The sequence below is a fragment of the Nelusetta ayraudi genome, unplaced genomic scaffold (genome assembly GCF_046127955.1).
Source record: "Nelusetta ayraudi isolate G7.1 ecotype Tasmania unplaced genomic scaffold, CSIRO-AGI_Nayr_v1 ptg000007l, whole genome shotgun sequence".
Lineage (NCBI taxonomy): Eukaryota > Metazoa > Chordata > Actinopteri > Tetraodontiformes > Monacanthidae > Nelusetta > Nelusetta ayraudi.
Window position 1 is genome coordinate 905,647 of NW_027466057.1, and position 21,970 is coordinate 927,616.

Below are 21,970 nucleotides of genomic sequence, written 5' to 3' on the forward strand. Positions count from 1 at the left end.
GGGGGTGTGTGTGGCCAACAAGCGTCTGACCCCTTTTGCACGGGACAGAACACGCCAGCCTGCCGTAGCATTTGGTCCTAGTTAGCAACTGTTTGTGCAACATCATGACTCCCAAACATGCTCCAGCCGGATGGGGCACGGGTCTCGTTTAAAGTTTGGAACTCATTAAGCCCCTTAACTGAGCATGTCGCCTGCCACATAAGCAACATATATCTAAGGGACGAGTGTGTGTGTGTGTGTGAGACGTGTGGCCCAGCCAGCCGACAGATCTGTGGCGTCACGGTCCGACACGTTTTGACACTCCGCTCCACGTCAGGAGCGGGGCAAAAAAACAAAGAAAGGTGCGCTCTGACTCGGTGAGTTGGCCGCGAGCAAACACGATCCGGAGCTACGGCCACGCCAAAACATTTCGGGTCTGAATGAAGAACTGAGCCTTTGTGAAAGGTGGCCGCCGCAAACACGAGTGAGAAAGTCAAGGACGCCTCCGCTGGGTTGCCTTGCAGTGCGGAGGAGCGAGGGTTAACTTTCAGATGGTCAGGGCTCACCTGATCTTTCCGCAGATATTGACTCCCCGCTCTCCATAATGACTCTCTACATCACGGAAATGGCTTAATCTCTTCAGTTATGACACGCTGAGTGGGTATTCATTAACACTTGATGCTGATATTATTAAATTCTATCACCGCAATGGCTGCAAATGGCGTCTCCTGAGCAAGTCTGCCTGCTGGAATCTGCGGCGGGCAATAATTGTGCAGCCTGAGTCTGTGTGTGTGTGCGCGTGCGTATGTTTGAATATTACAAACGTGCACAGCACTCATGGTTGAGATGACCTTCATTGCACGTGATGTGAGGGTTAAAAGAAAAAGACTATAACTAATAAAGAGCGACGGCTACTGTAAGAGTCCTTCCCCATTTTCAGACGAGGCTCGCGAGGCTTCAAAGCGCAAAAACGCGGGTCAATTTGGAGATCAGCCCCGAGATCAGCCCGTGTTTGTGAGTTCTGCTCGGAGACAGGAAGCTCCCCGCTGTGGCGAGCAAGCAGGCAGGGGGCCGTGGGGTGGAGGGGGAGCACGTCCAGACGGAGACGACCGCAGCGTCGTGGGGATACATGTTCCTTTAACCTGTTATTGTGAACTCCCAGCAGCCCTGGCCGATAATTGCCACCTGTCCCAGGGGAGACGCAGTCAAAGGGACAAGCCCAGTTTGTGTCTGCGCCGCTGCTTGCTCCTCGCCCCACGCAGCCCTGCCTCTAGTCCGGCTCTTAACCCCGGCGACTAATGTGTTTTCAATTTAGGATGATCCCCCACCACCACCAGCACTACAGGCACGGCCCTAATCAACAACAGTTTGCACTGTAACCCTATCTGCCCCTGTGAGGGCAGCGTCAGTCTGACCGGGCGCCTGCAAACCTGGTGTGTCCAGTGGCGTAACGCTCCAGTGTGTGTATACATGGATGATATCATGTTTACGCGTGAGGTCATAGGACGTTTCCTGTGATAGTTGGCAGCTCGTCTCCCATATCTTGTTAAAGATACTGAAACTTAAACAGGGTATAAACATCCAAAAAAAGCACAACCAACAGCAGAGTCTGACACAGTCACTTCCTCTCAGTGGTTGGACTTGATGCCGTTTCTTTTTCTTTCTGTACGTTGGCCTGTTTTACAATTGCTGCAATCAGTCACAGGTTTCTTTTATTTTGTTTTAATTCTTATACCCTGAACCTTGCCCGAGCTTCAGCCTGGAGCAAAAATCCAGAATGAAGCATGGAAAGGCAGGTGTGAATGTTTGTTGTGAAGGGCCTCATGGCCCCTGCATCCATTAGTGGAACCCTGCCCCAAAATTAGAGCGTGGCCTCTAATGTCTCCCTGGGAGAGAGCGAGGTCTGGCTTTCGTCCAAGTCAGCACCTTTGGAAGTGCAGTTGTGTTACCACCACTAAATCAACATGTCAGCGCCCGGCCCAGTGAACTTCTTCACCCAGACTCCGCCGCTTAGAGCTACCCCACGCACCTAATGAATTGGTGTGAATGTCCATCTGTCTGCTACAATGAAAAGGGAAAATGAGATATGGGGAGAGAGTGGGAGGGGAGGGGAAAAAATATTCGTTTACCAGCTTTTTTTTGGGGGGGGGCCAACGAGAAAACGCCTCTCGTCTCTTGACAAGGCGGCAACAGGCGGCACGCTGCATTTCTGTGCCGCGGCTTAAAACCAAGAGCCAGCAATGCGGCCAAAGCCGGGGCTGAGGTATCCTCAGCATCAACCTTGGCCTCTGAGATGAAAATGGAACTGTCCTAGTTTGCCAGGCGAGTTTGGAGACAGACGCGGGCGAAGGGCCATAGAAAGCTGTGTGCTTACTCTGCACTTTGTTTACATTCCTGAGGGTAATTTTAGCTCTTGGGAGAGAAGCGGAGCAGGGAGGCCGACATGTCGTTGGGGCTTGTCAGTGGTGGACGGGCCAGCAAGCGCGGTGGCGGCACCTGGACATGTGGGTGGTACATGAAAACTCACACACGCAGACATGAGACCCCCAAGCGCTCAGATTGTTGGAAGACTTATCTGTGCTTGCGCGAATTGATTATCTTGATTATTATTATTTTTTAGAAGACGCCAAACAAAACAAGCTTGAGTAGCAACAGCTGCGCTATCTGTGGCCGGACAAGCCAACAAGGCGGCCTGCCACTGTGAGCCATTAGCTCATGCAACACAGGATATCGCCCCCCGGTGTTTTCACTGATGATCCAGGGTGCAAATCTAATTTCATTGTAGTTTTAAAAAATTTGCTAAGCAAACAAAACAATAATCCAGTTTGGGAATCGCTGAGGGGCTTCGGGGACACACGTGTTGGGATTTGTCTCTTTATTACTTCCAGCCCAGCGTGCCTCTTCAAAAAGGGGGCAGGAAAGCTTGATGTCCACATGTGTTTGGAGTGTCTGTCTGCCGGCGAACAAAGCGCAAAAAGGGGAAGAGCAGGGTGAGACGGACGGACTCTCGGGGCTTATCGAAACCAATTAGGGGAGGGATCAGGACGTTCTGGAGTTAAATAGTGGCCTACGCGTAATGAAAGAAGCCGAGTGCGGGACATCTTGAGGTCAGGCGCACACCAAACAGTGGTCCTCGGGCAGTCTGGTATTGATTTTCACTCTTTTGGGGATGAAGGTGGTTGGAGGTTTGGTGGGGGGAGGGAAGGGAAGCGGAGTTGGAGGACAAGAGAGAGCAGAGAGACGGAGAGAGGCAACGCGGAGTCCAGGGGTCTTGCGAGTTGTCAACTTGACAGTTTAACCCCTTTCGGAGGAGAGCAAACAAACAGAGGGATCTCCCGGGCTGACAGCGTTGATCCGTCATAGCGATGACACCGCAAGGCCCCCCAAACCCCCCGACACAATGCCCACCGGGGGGGAGAGGAAGGAGCGGAGGATGAGTGATATAGATATGCAGAGGCACATTCCTTAAGCCATCACAGATAAGACCATGGAGGTGTCACCCATGAATATCCTAACCTTTACAATTTCAGCAAAGAGGAGAAAAGAAAATCAATATGCAATTGAAGGCGTCCAAATGCCAGTGAGGTAACGCAAAAAAAAAAAATAAATAAAAAAATCTGTGTTTGTGTAGAATTACGAAAAATTTGGGCAACAAAAATCCGATGAGCCTCCCCAAAACACGGACTCGCCATCGACGCTCCACACTTGTCACTCAACCTGTGAGGCCCACCCAGCCACCAACCCACCCTGAGCACCATCCCTCTCAAGTCCCTGAACTTTTGAAGAGCCCCTTTCACTTCTCCCCACACACTGCTTCTGTGCTTTGTCACGTCGCCGAGGGGACTCCATTAGCTGGCCATGCCCGGCTGAGTCCCCCCGGTCACACACACACACACACACACACACACACACACACACACACACACACACACACACACACACACACACACACACACACACACACACACACACACACACACACACACAAGCCGGGGGAGGCCGATACGCGTGGCTGAGGCCGTCCGCATCATATTAGAGCAGCCCCCGTTGTCCCTATTAAGGTCTGGGAATGCTCCATCATGACGGATGCTGTGGGGTCCCTCACTTGTCAGGAGTCGTCAGACTGAGAGGGGGGACCGGACACACGCGGCTGACAGGTAATCTTAATGTCTTCAATTAGCCCAATTAGGCCTGTCATAAACAATTCGACAAGTGCTCGACCAACACAAACAGATAAATGCGCGCGCGGGCCAAGTCTGCGGGGTATTAACGAGGAGGGTAATGGGTATATCAGCGGACGCTCCGGCTCGCCTTTTGTCTCGCGGACGGGGTGCGTCCCCTCGCGCTCGCCTCTCAGCTGTGCACTGCTGGCTGCTACCTGGTCAAGTCCAAATTGTACCATCTCCTTTCATTAGCGCATCGCCGGCTGAGAATCTGAAAGGCCGTGACAAAATTCATTTGCGCCGAGCGGGAGCAGATTGCCTGGAGCAGGTGCTATAAGGGAGATAAAACAAAAGTAGCACCTTCAGAGGGAAGCTCTGCGCGTGTGCGCGTGCTATCTCGGCGAGTGTGTGTATGCGGGGGCCAGGCTTCTCCCATCCTGGTCTTTTTCTAACGGAAGCAAATGGGTAAGGACACAAAAGAAAGGAGGAGGAGGAGAAGAAGAAAAGGGACGTGGAAAAGCTGGAGAGGACTGGTGCCCGCCCGCAGCTTTGACAAACCCTTGACCAAATCTAAATATTGTTCCGAGCGTGACCAAACAGGCAAACACCTTTCCATGCAAAAGATGTGATATCGCTAAAGAATTGTTTGATTTAGCCACTCATTTGTAATATCTTATCGCAACGCCAAAGGAGAATAACAACACTTCATCCCTCAGCTTTTGTCCTCTAACCGTTCGTCTAAGCACAAATCTATTTGCGTTTCCTATCAGTATCCTTTTCTTCAGGCATGGAGGACACATTTCAGGAACCGCAAACGAAAAAAAAAAAAAAAAAATGCTTGCTGATGTTTAAAACCGAGATACCACAGTTTGCAAACACGGGACCCGGGCGGACTTAGCATCAATATTTGAACAAGAACTTCACGCCAGCACCGCCTTGATCTTATGTACAGAGGCCTTGAAATAGCCCACATTAAGAAACACTGCTGACACTCAATGCAGCATTTATAAGCCGGTCTGGGGGTATTGAGGATGGGGGGGGTTTGCACAAAATAAAAAGAAAAAATAGATCAAAACACAAGCAGGGTGAGAGTATTCAATTGAAATCAAGGAAATGTGCTGAGTGGCTAAAATCCCAAAGTGCCGCTGTGACAAAAGAGACAAAAACCAAGTGCTCAGGAAGATCTGTGATGGACACCTAACTGCACTCGGATCTTTACCTCAAGTGACGGCTGCAATGCCATCTGAGGAGGGGAGGGAGTGGGGGGTCGGAGAATTAGAGACGGAGACTAGCCGTCACTGGGAAGTTGTAATGTGAAATTGCTTTTGGCAACTGTTTGTTCATGCACCACATTTTTTTTTTCTTTTTTCTTTTTTATGCCAACCCCGGCAAGCCCCCATTGGAAAACAGGGCAGGTTCCCCTAATGAGTAATCTATTTCAAAGCAGTCGTGTCTGGGCATGACAGTTTACTGAGAGGCTTGAAGAACTGGTAATTACCAGTGTTACGGGGCAATTAATGCATATTACACTGCGGCACTCATGGTGGTGACTGTCAGCTCCCCAATAAAAATGAGCACTCTTCAGCTAAAGGGTGACATTAATTGGGCCCTTAATGACTATGCAAGGAACCAAGCCAAATAGGAACAAAACAGCGGACTAGCTCCGACTCCAGCAGAGGGCTGAAAATTGGACTAAAAATGAGATTAATTGCTGTTGAGAAAAAAAAAAGAAAAAGGAGGGGGGGCCTGTGGTAAGGGGAAGATGGGGGAAGCGGTTGGAATTATAGGGTGCAGAGAGCAGAGCAGCTCATACAAATGACAATTCAATTAATTATTTCATACTGTGTTTTCTTTACCTTAAGAAGTGCAAACGGTGCCTCAGACCCAAATCCGAGGGGCTTTACGCCAAGATGCTAGTCTGTGCAAAAAATAGGCCTCCATAGATTTTTAAAAACACCCACCTCAGAGGCACCCATTTCCTAATATTCCTATAATAAAGTATCTATTTATAATCCTCATTTGGGACGAAAAGAGGCTTTTCCACACAACACAAAGACAGCCTGCTTGCACTGATAAATTTAAAATAGTTAAACAAAAATTATTCAAAAAGCAAATATGAGGACTATCTTGACCACATTTTATCAGATGAAGCCTTCAGCCAGTATTTATTTATTTTTTTTTGCATATTTCCACGTTCAATAAAAAACTTTAATCAAGGCTCTAAATAAATCTGCCAAATGCTAGCATTCCGCTTCCAAAAATGTTTGTTATAACGGAGATCAAGGATGAAATAATTCCGATTAATGTAGCTAAAGCTGGGCACGCACCGAGCAGCACCTGAATATGCAAACGCACCAATCATAAAAATATCAGTGTGCAAAACACGCCGTCATTTGCATACATTTTTGATTTTGGATTTCCGTGCTATTTAAATATGCGGTTAGAAATGGTGCAGCACTGCCTCTTGCGCTGTCACGCTGCAAGCTCACGCTGTCATTGGTCCTGATAGAACTCTCCCGCTTCAAAGGGAGCTTTGCAATGGAGAGGGGAATGAGCAAATATTTGAATTGCAAAAACACATCATCTTGCGAGGGGGATGGGGTCTAAGACAACTTTTTAGAGTTAAAGACACCCCCCACTACAGCCGGCAAGCAAACTCTCTGCAGCGGGATGAAAAAAAAAAAGAAAAAAAAAGAAAAAAGAAGTCAACATATTCATAGCGTAAGCACTCGCCTCACTAATTTACCATATCCACATTTGTGTAATGGGATATGACACATTTTAGAAGGGATTGGGGGAGGAAAAAAACTTTAATTTAAGAAGAGAACCATGAAATGTTTAAACTTTCCTTGTATTTAACTGAAAATACACCCCACAAATCCAGGTTCTCAGACAACCTGACATGGGTTTGATTACAGACTGAAATGTAATTAGCTACTTATAGGTTATCCCCCAAAATGAGAAGGGCAACCAAATAGGTAGCTGTTCCCGCTGAGCTTATAATACGAGGGGAATAACTTTAACCTGATGACTCAACGTAGACGGTGGAAAAAAACATGTGGAATATCTTGAACAACTGCCAATAAATTTGTTAAAACAGTAATCAACTCAGTTCTGCAAACCATGGGGTTTTTTAAAGGATGATTATTTCAATAGGAATCCATGATAAACAGTGGATTCCAACCTCAAAAACACACATCCTGCCAGAAAAGGCCTTGAACAACATTAACAGCAATAAATACCATCTTCTAAAATGGAGAAAAAACACACCTGAGAACAGGAGAAGGCTGTGTTTATGAGCAGAGTTATTTACCACAGGCTGTAAACTACCTTCAATTTTAAATTGGGGAGGGGGAAAAAAAATGTCAGCGTCTCCAACAACATACTGTGAAAATGGCTCTGACACGCGGCGAATTACTAAACTGCAAAAAAAAAAACCCAAGAGAAGTCAGAAAGCAATCACCTACTGGTGGGAAAAAAAGAAAATTATAAGTACTTGCATTTCTTTCTCAAACTAGGTCAAGTCCACAAATATCACTTTAATGCTTTAATCTAATCAAACACCGCAGCGGCAATTCAATGGATTTCCTAGTGGTCGGACTTCCCAGATCTCTCATCACAAGTCATTCGTAGGTGATTCCGCTCAACTCATTACGTGGTCAGCGTCACCCAAACGAGCCACTGCGCCTCCCAGTCCCACCCTCGCGTGGCCTTTATGCTTTGTGCCTCGCCCACGCGCAGACAACCTGGAGACAGGCCTGAGCAGAAATCAAACCTGAATGATGGATGGCTTCACTGCACAATGACCTCTGTCACTGAGCTCTGGCCTTAAATCAATGCCGGCGATAAGGGACCTGCGCCACTGCTCACCTTGGTATGTTCACCAACGGCCTTATCTATGGCAGGAGGAAGTGTGAGTAATAACTAAGGACAAGCCACGACAAAACCGCGCACCCCACCTTGTCAAACATAATTTACAATGTATATCCCTCTAGTCCCCTTTCCACCGCTGTTAAAACAGTAATTACGAGAACCAAAGGGATTTGGGAGTCGTGTGTTTGGGAGATTAAGCTCTTCTAAAATTGTGGGAAGGTTCTGCACATACCGCCGGTCCAGCGGGGATTCATATTTTGCAACTTGGATCATTCGCTGGCGGGCTCCCGTGCTATTTATTTGCAAAGTCATTAATAAGAGGCTAAAGTTTTACTCTTGTCAGATTGAAAAGCAATGAGCACTTATTGAAGAATGCCGGATCGGGGAGCGGCAGCGCTAGCTGAGCGTGCCCGTCCGTCTCCCGAGACAGAGAGTGGAGCGTAGAGCAGAAACGCTTCCAGGCAGTCACATCAAAACGGAGAGACCCCAAACATGACATCAAACGTCGCAATTAGCTGACCCCTTTTCCAGCGGAGCCACAGCCAGAGAGGCCCTGCCTTTAAAAGCCTGATTAAAACGGCTCCGTTTTCTCATTCAAAATGACATTTGACAGTGTTAGTAATATTTCAACTAACTGCAAAAACATTCTTACGGTCATAATCCTCTTTTTTTCTCATCACATCGCGGGGGCGCAGGTAACCTCGGAGTGGAGTTCCCACGAACCCGGCACTTCAGTTTGAAAAAGAAAAACGAACGGGAGACGGAGGGGTCGGGGGGCTTCAGTGCGTCTTTTGTTTCGCGAGGGCGGCTGAAGCTAAATAATTTGAGATCATTATTCAGAAATTTCATCCCATTTCTAATTCAAACCGCAATGATCCAGTAGTATTTGCTTTAACCACATGCTCCATCTTTAAGCGGGGACTCGGGAGGGCTTCAAAATACTGTCAGCAACTCAGCAGATAGAGTTGCTCAAACTGCTAAACCCCCTCATCACCAAATTAGGAGACGTGTTCTCTGTAGTCCCATGACCCCCTCAGCGGAAAAGTAATAGTTAAGTCAGATGTACTTAGATTTATATTTCTATGATGAGGTAATAATTTTCGTTTGGGTTGTGTACGCGCGGCTATAACTTTGTTTTACCGCTAAGTTCTTTCAAAGACTTCAAAGAGCGAGCAAATCCGAGGAAACATAATGTAAATAACATCTGAGACAGACTTTGTCAGAGTGCATTCCCCAACAAAACAAGACAGAGATGCAGTATTGGCGGCTGTTGGGCCAAAAAAACTCAGCCTGAACTTAATAGTTTTCATATCCACTCCAGTTGTCGGAGAAGAGAATGCGACGTGTCGGACCGGACAAGTGAGCCAGCGCAGGCTTAGCTGCAGCTGTGCTCAAATTGAAGTGGCACTTTCTATCAGAGGCCTTTCGCCAGACGGCTCTATTCTGCCCTTTCACTCGTAACCTCCGTGACACGCAGACGCCCGTTACGAAATACAAGAGTGGCCATTTAAAACACAGAGCTGTCATCGGAGAGACAGATTGCGGGTTTAACGCGGGACAAAGATTCATGGTGCGAACACACCAGCTGATAGAGATATCACTCAAAATGAGAAATAGATTTCCCCGACGTTTCTGTGGCAGCTGTACAAAAGAGACGGCTCCAAGCCCAAAAAAGTCGTGTGCGCTGAGTTTATATTTCACTTGCTTGGAGAAATATGCCTCTTTTATCTCATATCAGCGCGACCCAAAAAAGGAATGGTATCACCGACTTCAACTTCCTGCCTCAGATAAAACGTCACATTGATAGCGGCCAGCTGGAATTTACATTATTATACGGATGATTCCTTGAGCGAATGTGTCGAACAGACAGAGTTTATGGCACTCTTTAAACACTTTTGCAAAAAAAGTGTTGGTTTTCATATTGAGTGCATGCAAATACCACAAGGTTTTAAGGTCATTGGCCAAATTCATTTTTCCCAATCATTTCTTGAGACGACAAAGCCTTCAAAAGACAAATCTGTTGACCTGATAGATCCTGTACATTAACCCCGAGAATTGATGAGTGAAATCAGAAGGTCAGCGCTCGGACATACGGGCTCCTCATGTGTCTTTGATTACACACTCCCGACTTAAGAAATGGCAGGCAGAGATGTTTAAGCTATCAGGCAATCAGACCACCGCGAGACGTGAAACTCAAACCAGAGAGGGAGAGGGCGGCCTCGGAACAAAGATGGGGGAAAAGAGGTTTCTGACGAAGCTCTTAAACGAATGCCAGGCCAGTGAGCAGCGACTCGAGATGGGCTTGGATCACTTTCAGCATTTCTGGCATCGACGCAGTGAAGTGAATTAATAGTGAAACTCGAAGCAGCGCTCACAAGAACAAATGCCTCTTTATCTGGCGTTTGAGTTTGGTGATTTATGGAGTATCAATCAAAATGCCTGCCGTGTGGTACAATCAGATGAAGGCCCGATATGGGTAAACAAACAACTGGAACCTTATGTAAGGGTTGTTTTGGAAGACAAATCAAGACAGACAGAGAGCGAGAGGAAGAAAATCAAGTCTAAACGAGCCTAAATTTAGAATGGAAAATGGAAAAAAAAGAAAAGAAAATCTCAGCACTGGTCCGGTTTCCATGTCACTGTGAAGCAAATCTTTTGAAAGTCTGCAATAAAATGACAAATGAATAAAACCTGAATTCAGTGTATTTCCATTAAGTGTACGGCTTAGGTATCCAATGCTAGTGTTGTTGGTAGATACCATGGCAATGACGAAGCTACAAGCCCTGTTGCTGTGGGAAACGGACACAGAAAAGACAGCCAGAATAAACAGCCATCACACGAGTTTAATGTTCAATACTTTGGAACCAATTCTGACACTGTGTAAGTTTGCACAATTACTCTTTTTCACACTTTTTTGTGACAAATTTCGTTCTATACTCCAAAATGAGCACGTCAAAAAAACAACTCAAGAAAGTTTTTTTTTTCTTTCATTTTTTTGCCATCAAATTTTGCTGGTGTTTCCACACCTGCAAAAACACTGGATTGTATTTGTTCTGATATGTTTCTTTATTTTCACTTTCTCTTATCAGGCACATTCTGCAGTTAAAATACACTGGCCAAACAAGAGCAGGAGAGCACTTCAAACCAAAAGCCAAATGTACCTAAGCAACCTGAGGCACAGGCTGTGTAAAGGTGTGTGTATTCTTTAGAGGAGCAATCACAATCTGAGATTCCGCTGGTTGCATATTTGCTCCAGATTAGGTTGTTTAGTTAAAAATTCATTCTGCACGTGTCGAGACGAGCAAGGAGGCAGGGGGAATGAATGCTGCCCGAGAAGATAAACAAAGAGCTGACATCACTGGGAGTAAAAGAAAATAAGCGTGGGTGGTAACATGGGGAGAGGGGAAAAACAAAAAAACAAAAAACAAGGTTACGTGAGGGACAGTGGGGCTATAAAAAGAAACCTACAGTCCAGATTATCTATAAGGAACCACTTATCACAGGCGACCAGCTCCACACGGTGACTGATGGGCCTCTGCAGACCGTGAGTGCCAGCACATTATCTGGTACACACAGAGCTGCTCTTTAAACACGGCGACAGAAATATGAAGTATTGTTTCCTTTGCTGTCATTTGGTTTAAAAAAAAAAAAAAAAAAGGAAAAAAAAAACATAATCTGTCTATTCTGGGCCTAGAATAGAAAAGTGTTTATTTTACTTGAACAAAAAATATCCAAGAAAATACAGTTGTTGTTGTTTTGTTTTTTTCAAAATATTCTGAGTAAAAAAGAGACGTGGTAAAGAAATGATTCATTAGCTGATTTGTAGTTTTAATTTAAACCTTCTTTCATCCAAGTTTTTTTTTGGTACGGCTACAAAAAGTTTGATCTATATAATGTCATTACATAAAAGACAACCCAAGCTATAAACAATTGATAATGCTTAAAAAATGAATGAATGTTAAGCAGGGTTCATTGAAACTATGTTCTTTTATGTCAAACGCTTTTCCTTCAAAAATACCTTGGCTGCATCCATTTCCTGCAGCAATCCACTGGACTTCACGGTCCAGTGAAGGCAGAACCACTCCATGACTCCTGGTTTAACTCAGACAGACGGCGTTCAGACACAACTAAGGTTGGGCCAATGTTATGATGCTCTTAAAGCAGTTGTGAGGAGCATTACAAGGCTCTTTCTTACTTTGAGCTACTTCAGGTGTGTACCAATACAAAAAGTTCTGGAAATAAATCTTTTGTGATATCACAAAGGGCATGGCTCAGCTTTGGCTGCAGCCCCATTTGTTTTTGTGTTTTTGGATAGTGATATACACCAGGCTGCTCCACCGGATGTAAAAAAAAAGATGTAAAAATATTCCAAACACATTAAAAAAAAACAAAAAAAAAAAAACCATAAAACAAAGACAAAGCAAAAAGTTTTTGGTATGAAAATCCAATGTAGGATTGAAATCTGCAGGACTTCCTTATCAGCGCCTGAAGCTTTCTGCGCGCTTGGCAAATGCTACCAACTTTTTCTTGGAATGACACCCAGAAGGTCAGTGTTTGGCTAAAGAAAGGGGACACAGTGGCAATAAGTTGTTGAAAATCATGGGCGGAAGCACGTCTGTGCAAGTCTGACGACATACATTGTGATAGCTGACAAAAAAATATGTGTTCATCTCTTAAAAGAGTTCCACGGGAGGGGGAAAAAAAGAGAGGGGGGGAATCCATGGTGTAGACATGCTTGCACCTTATTTTACTTGAGGCTGTCTTCTCCGTCTCGCAGTGTCAAGGCTAGCGTCGGGACGGGAGGCAGGGCTTGTATCGCCGGCGTGTCGCTTTCTGTCCCGCTCCTCATTTATACATGCGCGCACACACACCGGCCGTGTCAAAGCTCTTCTCAACACTTTATGGCAAATGACAAATTTGGATAATGCACACGTATGAGCCCCGTAAAAATAAATAGGAGACACGGGGGCTTAACTAGAGCTAAATCCCGAGGCTGCCGGAGACCTGAGTGCGCGGATTACACCCCAGAAGCCTTAAACAATGCTCCCAAATGTGCATCCTTAAAAGCATGAAATCCTTGAAGCGTCAGAGCCGTCTTGTCATTTGCCATTAATATTCGGCTCCGCCTGTGCGCCGGGACGGAGGGCTGGCACCGCGCCCCCCACCCCCCACCCCCCACCCCAACGCAAACACTCCAAAGCCCTAAAGGAACCCGCCGCGGTGGACGGCTATTTTTCCTCGCAGTGGAATATTCTGCAAGAGGATGTCATAACAAAGGAAGCGATAAAAAAGAGGGCCGCGGTCCTGCGCCGCATGGGGTAACCGTAACTACAAATGGGAGGAAGGCAATGTCAGAGGTGCTCACTGTGCACGAGGAAAACTGATACTCCAGCAGAGAGAGAGAGGGGAAATTAAGCTGAGGCAAGAATTTTCTATGCCCATCAAGCGCGGGGAAAATGTCGACATCAGAGAGAGCGGGATGAACACACTTCCAACGACTGCAACAGTGCGGTATGAGCAAAGATTTGAGGCGGGTTTGGCAGCAGTTGGGATTCACCCACGTTAAATTCTTCGCACGTCTCGGGCGGCAGAGGCGGGACAAAGTGCGTTCAGACGCACAGGTCTTGGAGGCGACATGTCACACCAAAAGCGCCGGCACCTTCCTTGGGGATGGCGCTGCGATGTCCAGCCTTGTTGGATCAGCAGCAGCCACAACCTGTAGGCGACTCTCCCAGGTGACAAGGTCTATCTGCCCCGGTTCTGTGACGGCTGGCGAGGCGAGCGGTCTAATCCAGCTACGGTTATTTGGTAGCGAAACACGTACAGATCTGCTCTTTAAGTGCATGAGGGCATTACTGAAGATGAGAAATAAAATCCATATTCTTATTTCATATCGGAACAAGTCGCTTTGAATATCCAGGGATTTAGACGCACTGCTTTTTTTTTTAAAGTTCTGACATACTTTGCCCGACTCAAAGGACTGATTTTTAACAACATCATTCGACACTCCAGTCACGCTCACATCATTACCGCTATCTAAAGTTTAACACACAAAAAAATATGATGGACATGGCTATTGAAGAAAAGGACTGCAATGCAGCATATTTGAAAATAATAATTCCACACAGCAAATCGACGGCCAGTTCCGAGCACAATGAAATTGCAAGGCATCGTCAGCTGTAAATCCACAGTGTTTATTTCCAAGCTGGAATTGGAAAAAAGTTCACAAAGAAGTCGAGATGCGTAATTACAGCTGTGTCAACCGATATAAAAGATCCCATAAATCATGTTTTTTTTTTTTTTGGTCTATTCATTAGCCAATGTGTGAGTGAGCCGATAAGTGATGTTGTGAGAACAGAGTGCTGAGAGACTTTAGCAGTATGACTTCCTCATTACTGGCACTTTCTTGTGCAGTAAAATAAAGGGGGGGAAAAAATCACAAAGGAACAACAAAGGGAGAAAAAAATCTCTTCTGTGCAAAATGGATCTGAACGGACATCCATATGCACTTTTGAACCATGGGAGTTTTCTGTTGGTAATTACATGGAGACATAAATTATCCGAGGCCAAGACGTTCAAAATTGCGAAAACAAAGAGCCAGATGGAACTTTATGAATGCGTCTGCATCCGAGCGTCAACAAATTTCCAAGTGGTCAGACCGGATGATGTATGCCGGCAAACCCAAAAGTCTTAACCCCCATTACATATGGGGGAGAAATGAGGCATACTGTCCCATTATACTGCTATAAATCATTTCTGGTGGACGGCTGACAGCTTTTTATCAGATCTAACCTTTTCAAGCCTCCATTAAAAGAGCTAACATTTTCAACTCTGACACATTCGCAGTTTACGAATCACACAGCTGATTTGCTTTGGGGGAGGGAGACAGGGGGGTGGTCAGCGTGTCCATGCTCGTTTCCACATAGGGACTCTCCATTGTTTATATTGGTGGGTTTGAAGGGGGGGGAATAGGAAATGAACTCTAAATCCTTGTGTTTATCTACATTTTTTTCCTTTAAATGTGCTACACTGTTATGTAGCCAGTTGCTGAGACACATTTTGGAGGGACATGTTTTTAAGTTATTGATCCTTTAATCTGCACATCTAGCACTGGTGAGAGCAATCGTGCTTTTCTCTGTGAAGCACAGATTGAAAAGTTATTTTATTATTAGGATTAGTTTGTTTGTATTATTTTTGTATTTCATTTTTTTCCTTTTAGTCCTTCAAGTGTTCTGCAATGCACACTCACCATGAGAAACGGCTACATACACAAATATTAGAATGTTAGCTGTTATACAAAATTACCATGGCAATGAGATCATATGAACTAACCAGGCAAACGCTCTCAGAGAGCTTCAGAGGGAACTTTGCCTGGCGTAATTGATTTCCACACGGCGTCATCAAGGAGGGGCAGTTTCGGTGGCACCACACTCGGGTCCATATTTCATTACATGCTGCGTTTAACCTTACCCACTTCTCCTAAGACACACAAGAGGCTCGTTATGTGTTTAATATTCACCAGCAGGTGAATAATTTTTATGCAACTCCGATAGTTGGGCGAGATGGATCACTCAATTACGGGAACATCCGTCAGAGCGGCGGGCTGGCTGGGCTCCGCAACACTGCCAGCTGAGATTGATGGCTGGAAGACGCCACGCTGCCGGGTCTCCGCATCTCATCCGGGCGCCGGGGCTGAACACACCGTTCGATTCTGCAGACGACTGTTTTCCCCTCAGTTTTTCAGCCCCCCTTTATCTGTTTTTTTTTTAATTCTTTATTTTTTACCTTGGGAGCATCGTAGGTAAAGCGTCATTACCCATCACTCCACTGAAGAGGGGTTCATTATGGGGTTAGCGTGTTGGCAAGACTATTGTTTAGATGATAAATGCAGTTGGTTGAGGGCTTTGCGGGGGAAATTAGTTGCATTTTTTTTTCTCTTTCCGTCTACAAAAACATGTCCTCGTTGCTCACGTCAGCGACGCTCCGGGGCAAACCAGGAACAATTAACACAAGCGGTGGGTGAAGCCGCTCACTTAAAGCAAAGAGGGAATTCATGAAAAATAAGCAAATCACCGCAAACGTCAATCAGAGCCGATGAAGTAATTACAAACACTGCGGTGGAATTCCAAGGGCAGTTTTGGGGGTGGAGTTGGGGGCCAGGGGGGCGGGGGGCGGGGGGGCTTAAGGTTCGGAGTCAAGGCCTGAAGTCTGATGGAATGAACAAATGAAAAAATAGGTTTTTGGGGTACTGGTCTGATAAAGCGGATCAGTCTGATTAGAAGTGAAGGGTGTATGATGTCACCCCATCACGCGCTCTTTTGCCGTGGTTTTTGTAACCACATCCAACCCAAATCAACCGCCCTGGCGTTCCTGAACACTTACAAACACTCATTTCCATCCCCAACTCCGGTGCGCGTGCACTTCTCGTTGTTGGGATAACAGGGAGAGAGGGATGAGGCACATTTTCAAATGTCAGCAGTAAATGCCAATTAAAAATTACAAGGGTGCTGGAAAAGGTAGGGTCCGAAGGGACCGAGGTTTTTTTTTTTCCTTCTTCTTCCCTCCGTCTTGACACAACAATGTTTATCTGACCGAGCTGCTGTCTGACATGATGGGATCTACTTTGTCAGTTCCTTAATACACTCAGACAAGGCGCTCCTGTGAATATCAATGAAAGACACCCGTGGGCAAATACACGAGGCTCAGACAAACAGCGACTGTCCAGTCAGTCTCTTAGTATTTTGATATTCTGACCCGGCGTGAACCGAATGTCACGTCTGCCACAGGGGAGGAAGGAAAAAAAAAAGGGCATATTTTGTTCTATGGAAACGCATTGCCACGCAAACACTTGACGATGAAGATTTTGACAACGCATTGCTCGTGTTTGCTCACCAATGAATGAATTTCCCACTTGTGTTGGGATGTTTGCATAAGTGAAATGTTTTGTCACTAGTCTAATACCTCAATTAACATTTTTCTCCAAATGTTTTAGAACCTCAGTAAAAATGCATAACCTTCAAGCTGTTGTTGTTGAAGCAAATGCTGATAAAAATTCAACATTGTGCCATGAAAGGGAGGCCTTGAAGTTTTCTTATTTAAAAGGTTTGGACAAAAATTAAAATTCACAAATCAAGGACTTTTTATTTTTGATATCAAGAAACTAACTTGTAAACTAAATTGTTTCCATTCAAACGGCTTAATGATATTGCCACCTACCTTTGATGGTTGGTGGCTACTACTTGTAAAGCATCTCTTGCCAACTACACATGCTAAAACTGAGAAGGGAACGCAAGGCGAGAACAGGCAGAGGGCTCACCTGTTACAGTAGCTCCAGAACTGTTCGTTGAGATAGGTGCGGTGGCTGTGGTCGTCCCCAAACGAAGCTTTGCTCTCGACCCAGTGGACGATAAGTCCTTCCACGGCTTTAGAAACGGTACAAATTGAAACAAGTGAAATAGATTAAAATCAAGGACAATTTTAGATGTTTTTTTTTTTTTTTTTTTTTTCTAATGGGAAGTTTTAAAAGCAGTTACAATAGAGCAAATATACAAATGTCAGATTTAGTTCCTCATGAGCCTTCAGGGATATTGAAAAGTGCATTTCTACCAATTCCAGTTCACAGAAAAAGGATGTCTGACCTCAAAAAGAAGAAAAGGGATCAAAGCTGCAAGTGTAAAACAAAAGGATGCATAATAATGAATGCATACTAACCAATGGGAACCTCCAGCATGATATCAGGTGTTTTGTCGTAGCCCATAGCTCTCAGCTGGTTCTCATCTACAGGTGATTAAAAAAGCAGAATTTAACAGCTGACGATGATAATTTCAGCCTCTACCAAAAAAACATTTCTATTACTATAATATGTGAATCACAGGCCGGCAGAACACAGCTCATTAGACCAAGGGAACCCCCCCCCCACTTCCGATGTTACTAAGGAAGAATCAACAGTAGAGGACATACATGGGCAGGCAGAGTGGAACCATTTACTACCACAGCTGCCACATATTCGCTGTGGTTGCACAAAAACAGCGCCGCTCTCCAGGTCGCACTTTGGTAAAACATGGCAGCGCAGTGCGCGGGGGTTGGCGTCACGGACTGGGGCCAGAACTGACCCCTGCCGGCGGAGGCCACCGTCATTGTCCTTGACTTCTGGTGCGCTTCGGCCATTATCCCTACAACACCTGATTTCTCCATTAAATCTAAGGCTGACCAGGTCATTCGGTTCCAAGGGCCTGCCTCTTTGTCTCCAGCCAAGCTCGACTAATGGGGCATGGAGGGGAATTGAGGGGAGATGGAGGGTGGCGGCGGTATCAGCGGTGGCGAGGTGGAAGAATCAGCCAAGGGGGGAGAAAAGGGAGCCGAGTGAGGTCAATAGGGCTGCCAGAGGCCTGCGGAACGAAGGGGCATCCTGGGCGGAGGTGCGTGCGCGGGGATGGAAGCCTCTATTCATAGCTGGTAGAGGCTGTTGACACTGTCATGTGCCACTGATCGCCTTTCTCCCCCCCCTTTTAACACCACCTTTGATTAAAATTAATGGGCCATCCCGCTGTTGGCCAGCTTATTACCAATTCATTCATCAGATGGGGTGGGATGCTGCCTCAGTGGCCCCTTATGTTGCCAAAACTCTGACAGTTTTAGAACAGACCTCTGCACAGCTCTGGGGAAAGGTCAGCACTTCAGGTCCAAATAAATGATATGGCCTTAATGGGAGAGGGAATGACTTTTACCCTTCATCACTCATCTGACCTGGGGGAAGATGATGGGGTGGGTGTTGGGGGTGGGTCATCTTCTGTTTTACAATTTCACACCTGGACACTACCTTGATTTAATATTGTTGTAACAAGACAAAAGTGCCTGGGAAGTGGAAGGAGAAGAAGAGGAAGAAGAGGAGGAAGAAGAGGAGGAAGAAGAACAAGGAAAGAAAATAGCACCACAAAAATGTTCCTGAATCCAAACTGGGCTGAAAAGATCTTTTGCTTTATCGTCAATCTTCGTAGAAAAAACAGAAACCTCACAATGGCTAATCTATAAAGTTGGTTATTTTAATCATTTTTAGGGATAAAAAAAGGGAAAATTTAACAAAAACTTCACATTGTAAGAGAAAGACTTCATTATTCATCCTTTTAAGGTTACTTATATAAAACAGCTGCACTACTGCTAGATTGAAAATAGATAAAAAAATTAATCAAATCCTTTGAGTCTAAGCCATTCTTTACTTTTAAATGATGGATTTTTTTTTGGAAACCGTGATAAAAAAAGAAAAAAAAAAGTCTTACCAAGAAAGGAAAGGTTTCTCTCTCTCAATTTGTCCCGTAGCAGCACCTCATGCTCTTGGCCAATAGCGCTGAAAATAGAAAGTCAAGGACTCCAACATATAGGAAATGTAGTTAATGGCCAATAACAAAAAAACCAACAAAAAACCAACAAAAACATTGTTATTGTTCAGGCTTTTCTCCTCCATTACCTGAGAGCAACCTCAAGCTTCCTTTTCTTTTTTTTTTGTTTTATAGATGAGAAGGCACAAAGAGTTTGTGGGTCAACGTTAATCTACTTTTACAACAACTCCCTCCAGTACATTATCTAAATGAGGAGGCTGAAACAAATGGCCATTTGGCAAAATGTGTGCAGGGGTCTGGACTCACTTCTCCAGCCATTCCCCTAAAAACCTTTGAAGGAAAATACTTGAAGAATAAATGTCATGTTCAATGGACGGCTGCACGATACCAAAGGAGTCCAGGCAAAATACGGGGCTGCAAGACGCTGGAGTTTTGCCAATAACCGGCTCAACTCATTCCAGCTGATTGCCGATGCCAATACTGAAGCTGCGCGTTCAGTTCAGTCCAAAGGTATCTGGACACGTTACAGTTTTTTGAATTTGCCACCGGGCGATAAAACTGTGGACTTGAAAGAGACCGACGTGTAGACTTTCGGGTGTAATTTAGGAGGCTTAACCGGCCAATTCTCCTCACAATAAACCAATTGTCCGCACAATACACAAACATGCTTTGCGAGGCTTAAAGGTAAATTGTACAACCAGCCGGCAGGCAGATTCATAGCCGGGTGCTGCGTGTTGACAAAACAAAATGTTAAGCCTTGAAGCTGTTATATTGAAAACTATAAAAGCACACACACACACACACACACACACACACACACACACACACACACACTTACCAACGAACTATTGTTGGTAAAAAAAAGACATAGATAAACATAATCCAGTAACTCGTTAACTCGCAAGGTGCATGAAATCCCATATTGGCACACAGTTAGAGGCTCCAACTGCAGTGAAAGCCGTGACTCTCACGTAAGGATGGAGCTCAATGTTGTGGGCGGTTATCATGAACTTTCCATGAATAAGTGATTGACAAAAAAAAGGGTTGGGGGGCAAAAAAGCATGGACGGAATGGGACTGGGTTGACTGGTTACGAACAGAAGAGCTTCACCACACACACGCACACGACAGCTTGGGATGGACACAATGAGACGCGGACAAACACATGTACACTCATTTAAGTGGTTGGCCTCCTCCCCCAGGAAAAACAGCCGGTCTGCTTCTCCATGTGGCTGCCCCCTGAATAGCCTGGACTCCAATTCTACCGTGACTTTCGCAGCCAAGCCTACTGAGTAATTTGCTTTGGGAATCAACACTGAAAACCAGCATCATGTTAAAGGGCCTAAAATGAGGGGGGGAAAAAAATGCATTTTGAGCTCTGTAAATGAATGAAAATATGTGCCAAGGCGTACAGTTATTTTTGATAACAATACCTAACCTGTCACAGGTGAGCAACATCACCCGCCGCCAGATGTTGACATCTGCCCACTCAGGCTGACTAACACACCTCGTTTTTGTTCCCTGTAAAACATGGACGGTCCAGAAGCGCATCACTTCTAGCCGAGGAGCTAAAACCCAGCGTTTTTATGGGAGGCTGTAAGCGGAGAGCAAAGTATGCCATTTTCTGAGGATCTATAGAGGTTTTTTTTTTTTTTTTTTTTTGGGGGGGGGGGGGGGATTATCAGTCATACGCGACTGCTCCACTGGCATTCATGATAAAAATAAATATGAGGGAAAAAAGCGAATAATATAGGGTCTTTAAATAAAACACAGCAAAAAGAACACATTTCCTTTTAACATACCACATTGGCTCTGATTCACTGTGTGAACACGGAGATGCATCTAGATCAGACTACACCATCCTCTCCTCCTCCGCCGTCACCAGCAGCAGCCGTGCTGTTGGTGGCGGGGCGGCAGGCAGGATGAAACACTTCCTCCGTGAAGCAGAACTTTTATGTCAGGTGGAGGCAGACACATCTCATCTCCTTCAATAGCTCCTCATCAATTTCAGGCTTAAAATTTTATGGGATAGGATACTGTTTGATGCAGTCTACCAGTGGTCCATAACAGCAGTCATTTATGGTGCACTGAAAAGAGTGGGAAGAAATATTATGGCTTAGGAAAAAAAAAGGAAAAAGGGAAGAGGGAGTGTGGATGGAAGGGAGGGAGGTGAGCAAAGGGAAGCCCGTCAAGCGAAAACACGGCCGACGGCGGCAGATTGGCAGGCGTGACCGTCGGCTCTCGTGTGACCTCATCAGGAAACATGAGCGGAGGATGCCGTCTGTCAGCGAGTTGGTACAATGCGGATTTGAAAATTCAATGTATATGCACGTAAACTAAACACAAGGTGCGGAGAGCGGAGGAAACAAATTGCATCCGGAGGTAGAAAAAAAAAAATCATTGTTACTACATCTAAAAAAAAAAAAAAAAGTCAATTTAAAATATTTAAAATCCAACACTAATTGTGAAATGAATAATTCTAATGCACTTACTTGGTAGATGTTATTGGCTAAGATGTGGTCTGGAATTAGCGATGGCTCCTTTAGCATGCTGTTCAAGGTGGTTTTGGAGGCTGATCACACAAAAGCAAAAATAAGACATAAATAGGAAAAATTAACAA

General features: G+C 45.3%; 1 protein-coding gene across 3 annotated transcripts in view; it reads right to left on the reverse strand.

Moving 5' to 3' along the window:
• Positions 1-21,970, reverse strand: part of cdin1 (CDAN1 interacting nuclease 1) — a 52,985-nt gene that overhangs the window by 5,707 nt on the left and 25,308 nt on the right. For 2 of the 3 annotated variants that reach the window (XM_076017684.1, XM_076017685.1), the window contains exons 7-11: positions 21,843-21,922; positions 21,388-21,437; positions 19,292-19,359; positions 17,727-17,792; positions 17,332-17,437 (exon numbers count right to left, since the gene is read on the reverse strand). In XM_076017684.1, the coding sequence (XP_075873799.1) occupies positions 17,332-17,437; positions 17,727-17,792; positions 19,292-19,359; positions 21,388-21,437; positions 21,843-21,922 (370 nt within the window). The other variant, XM_076017686.1, reaches the window with a different exon arrangement.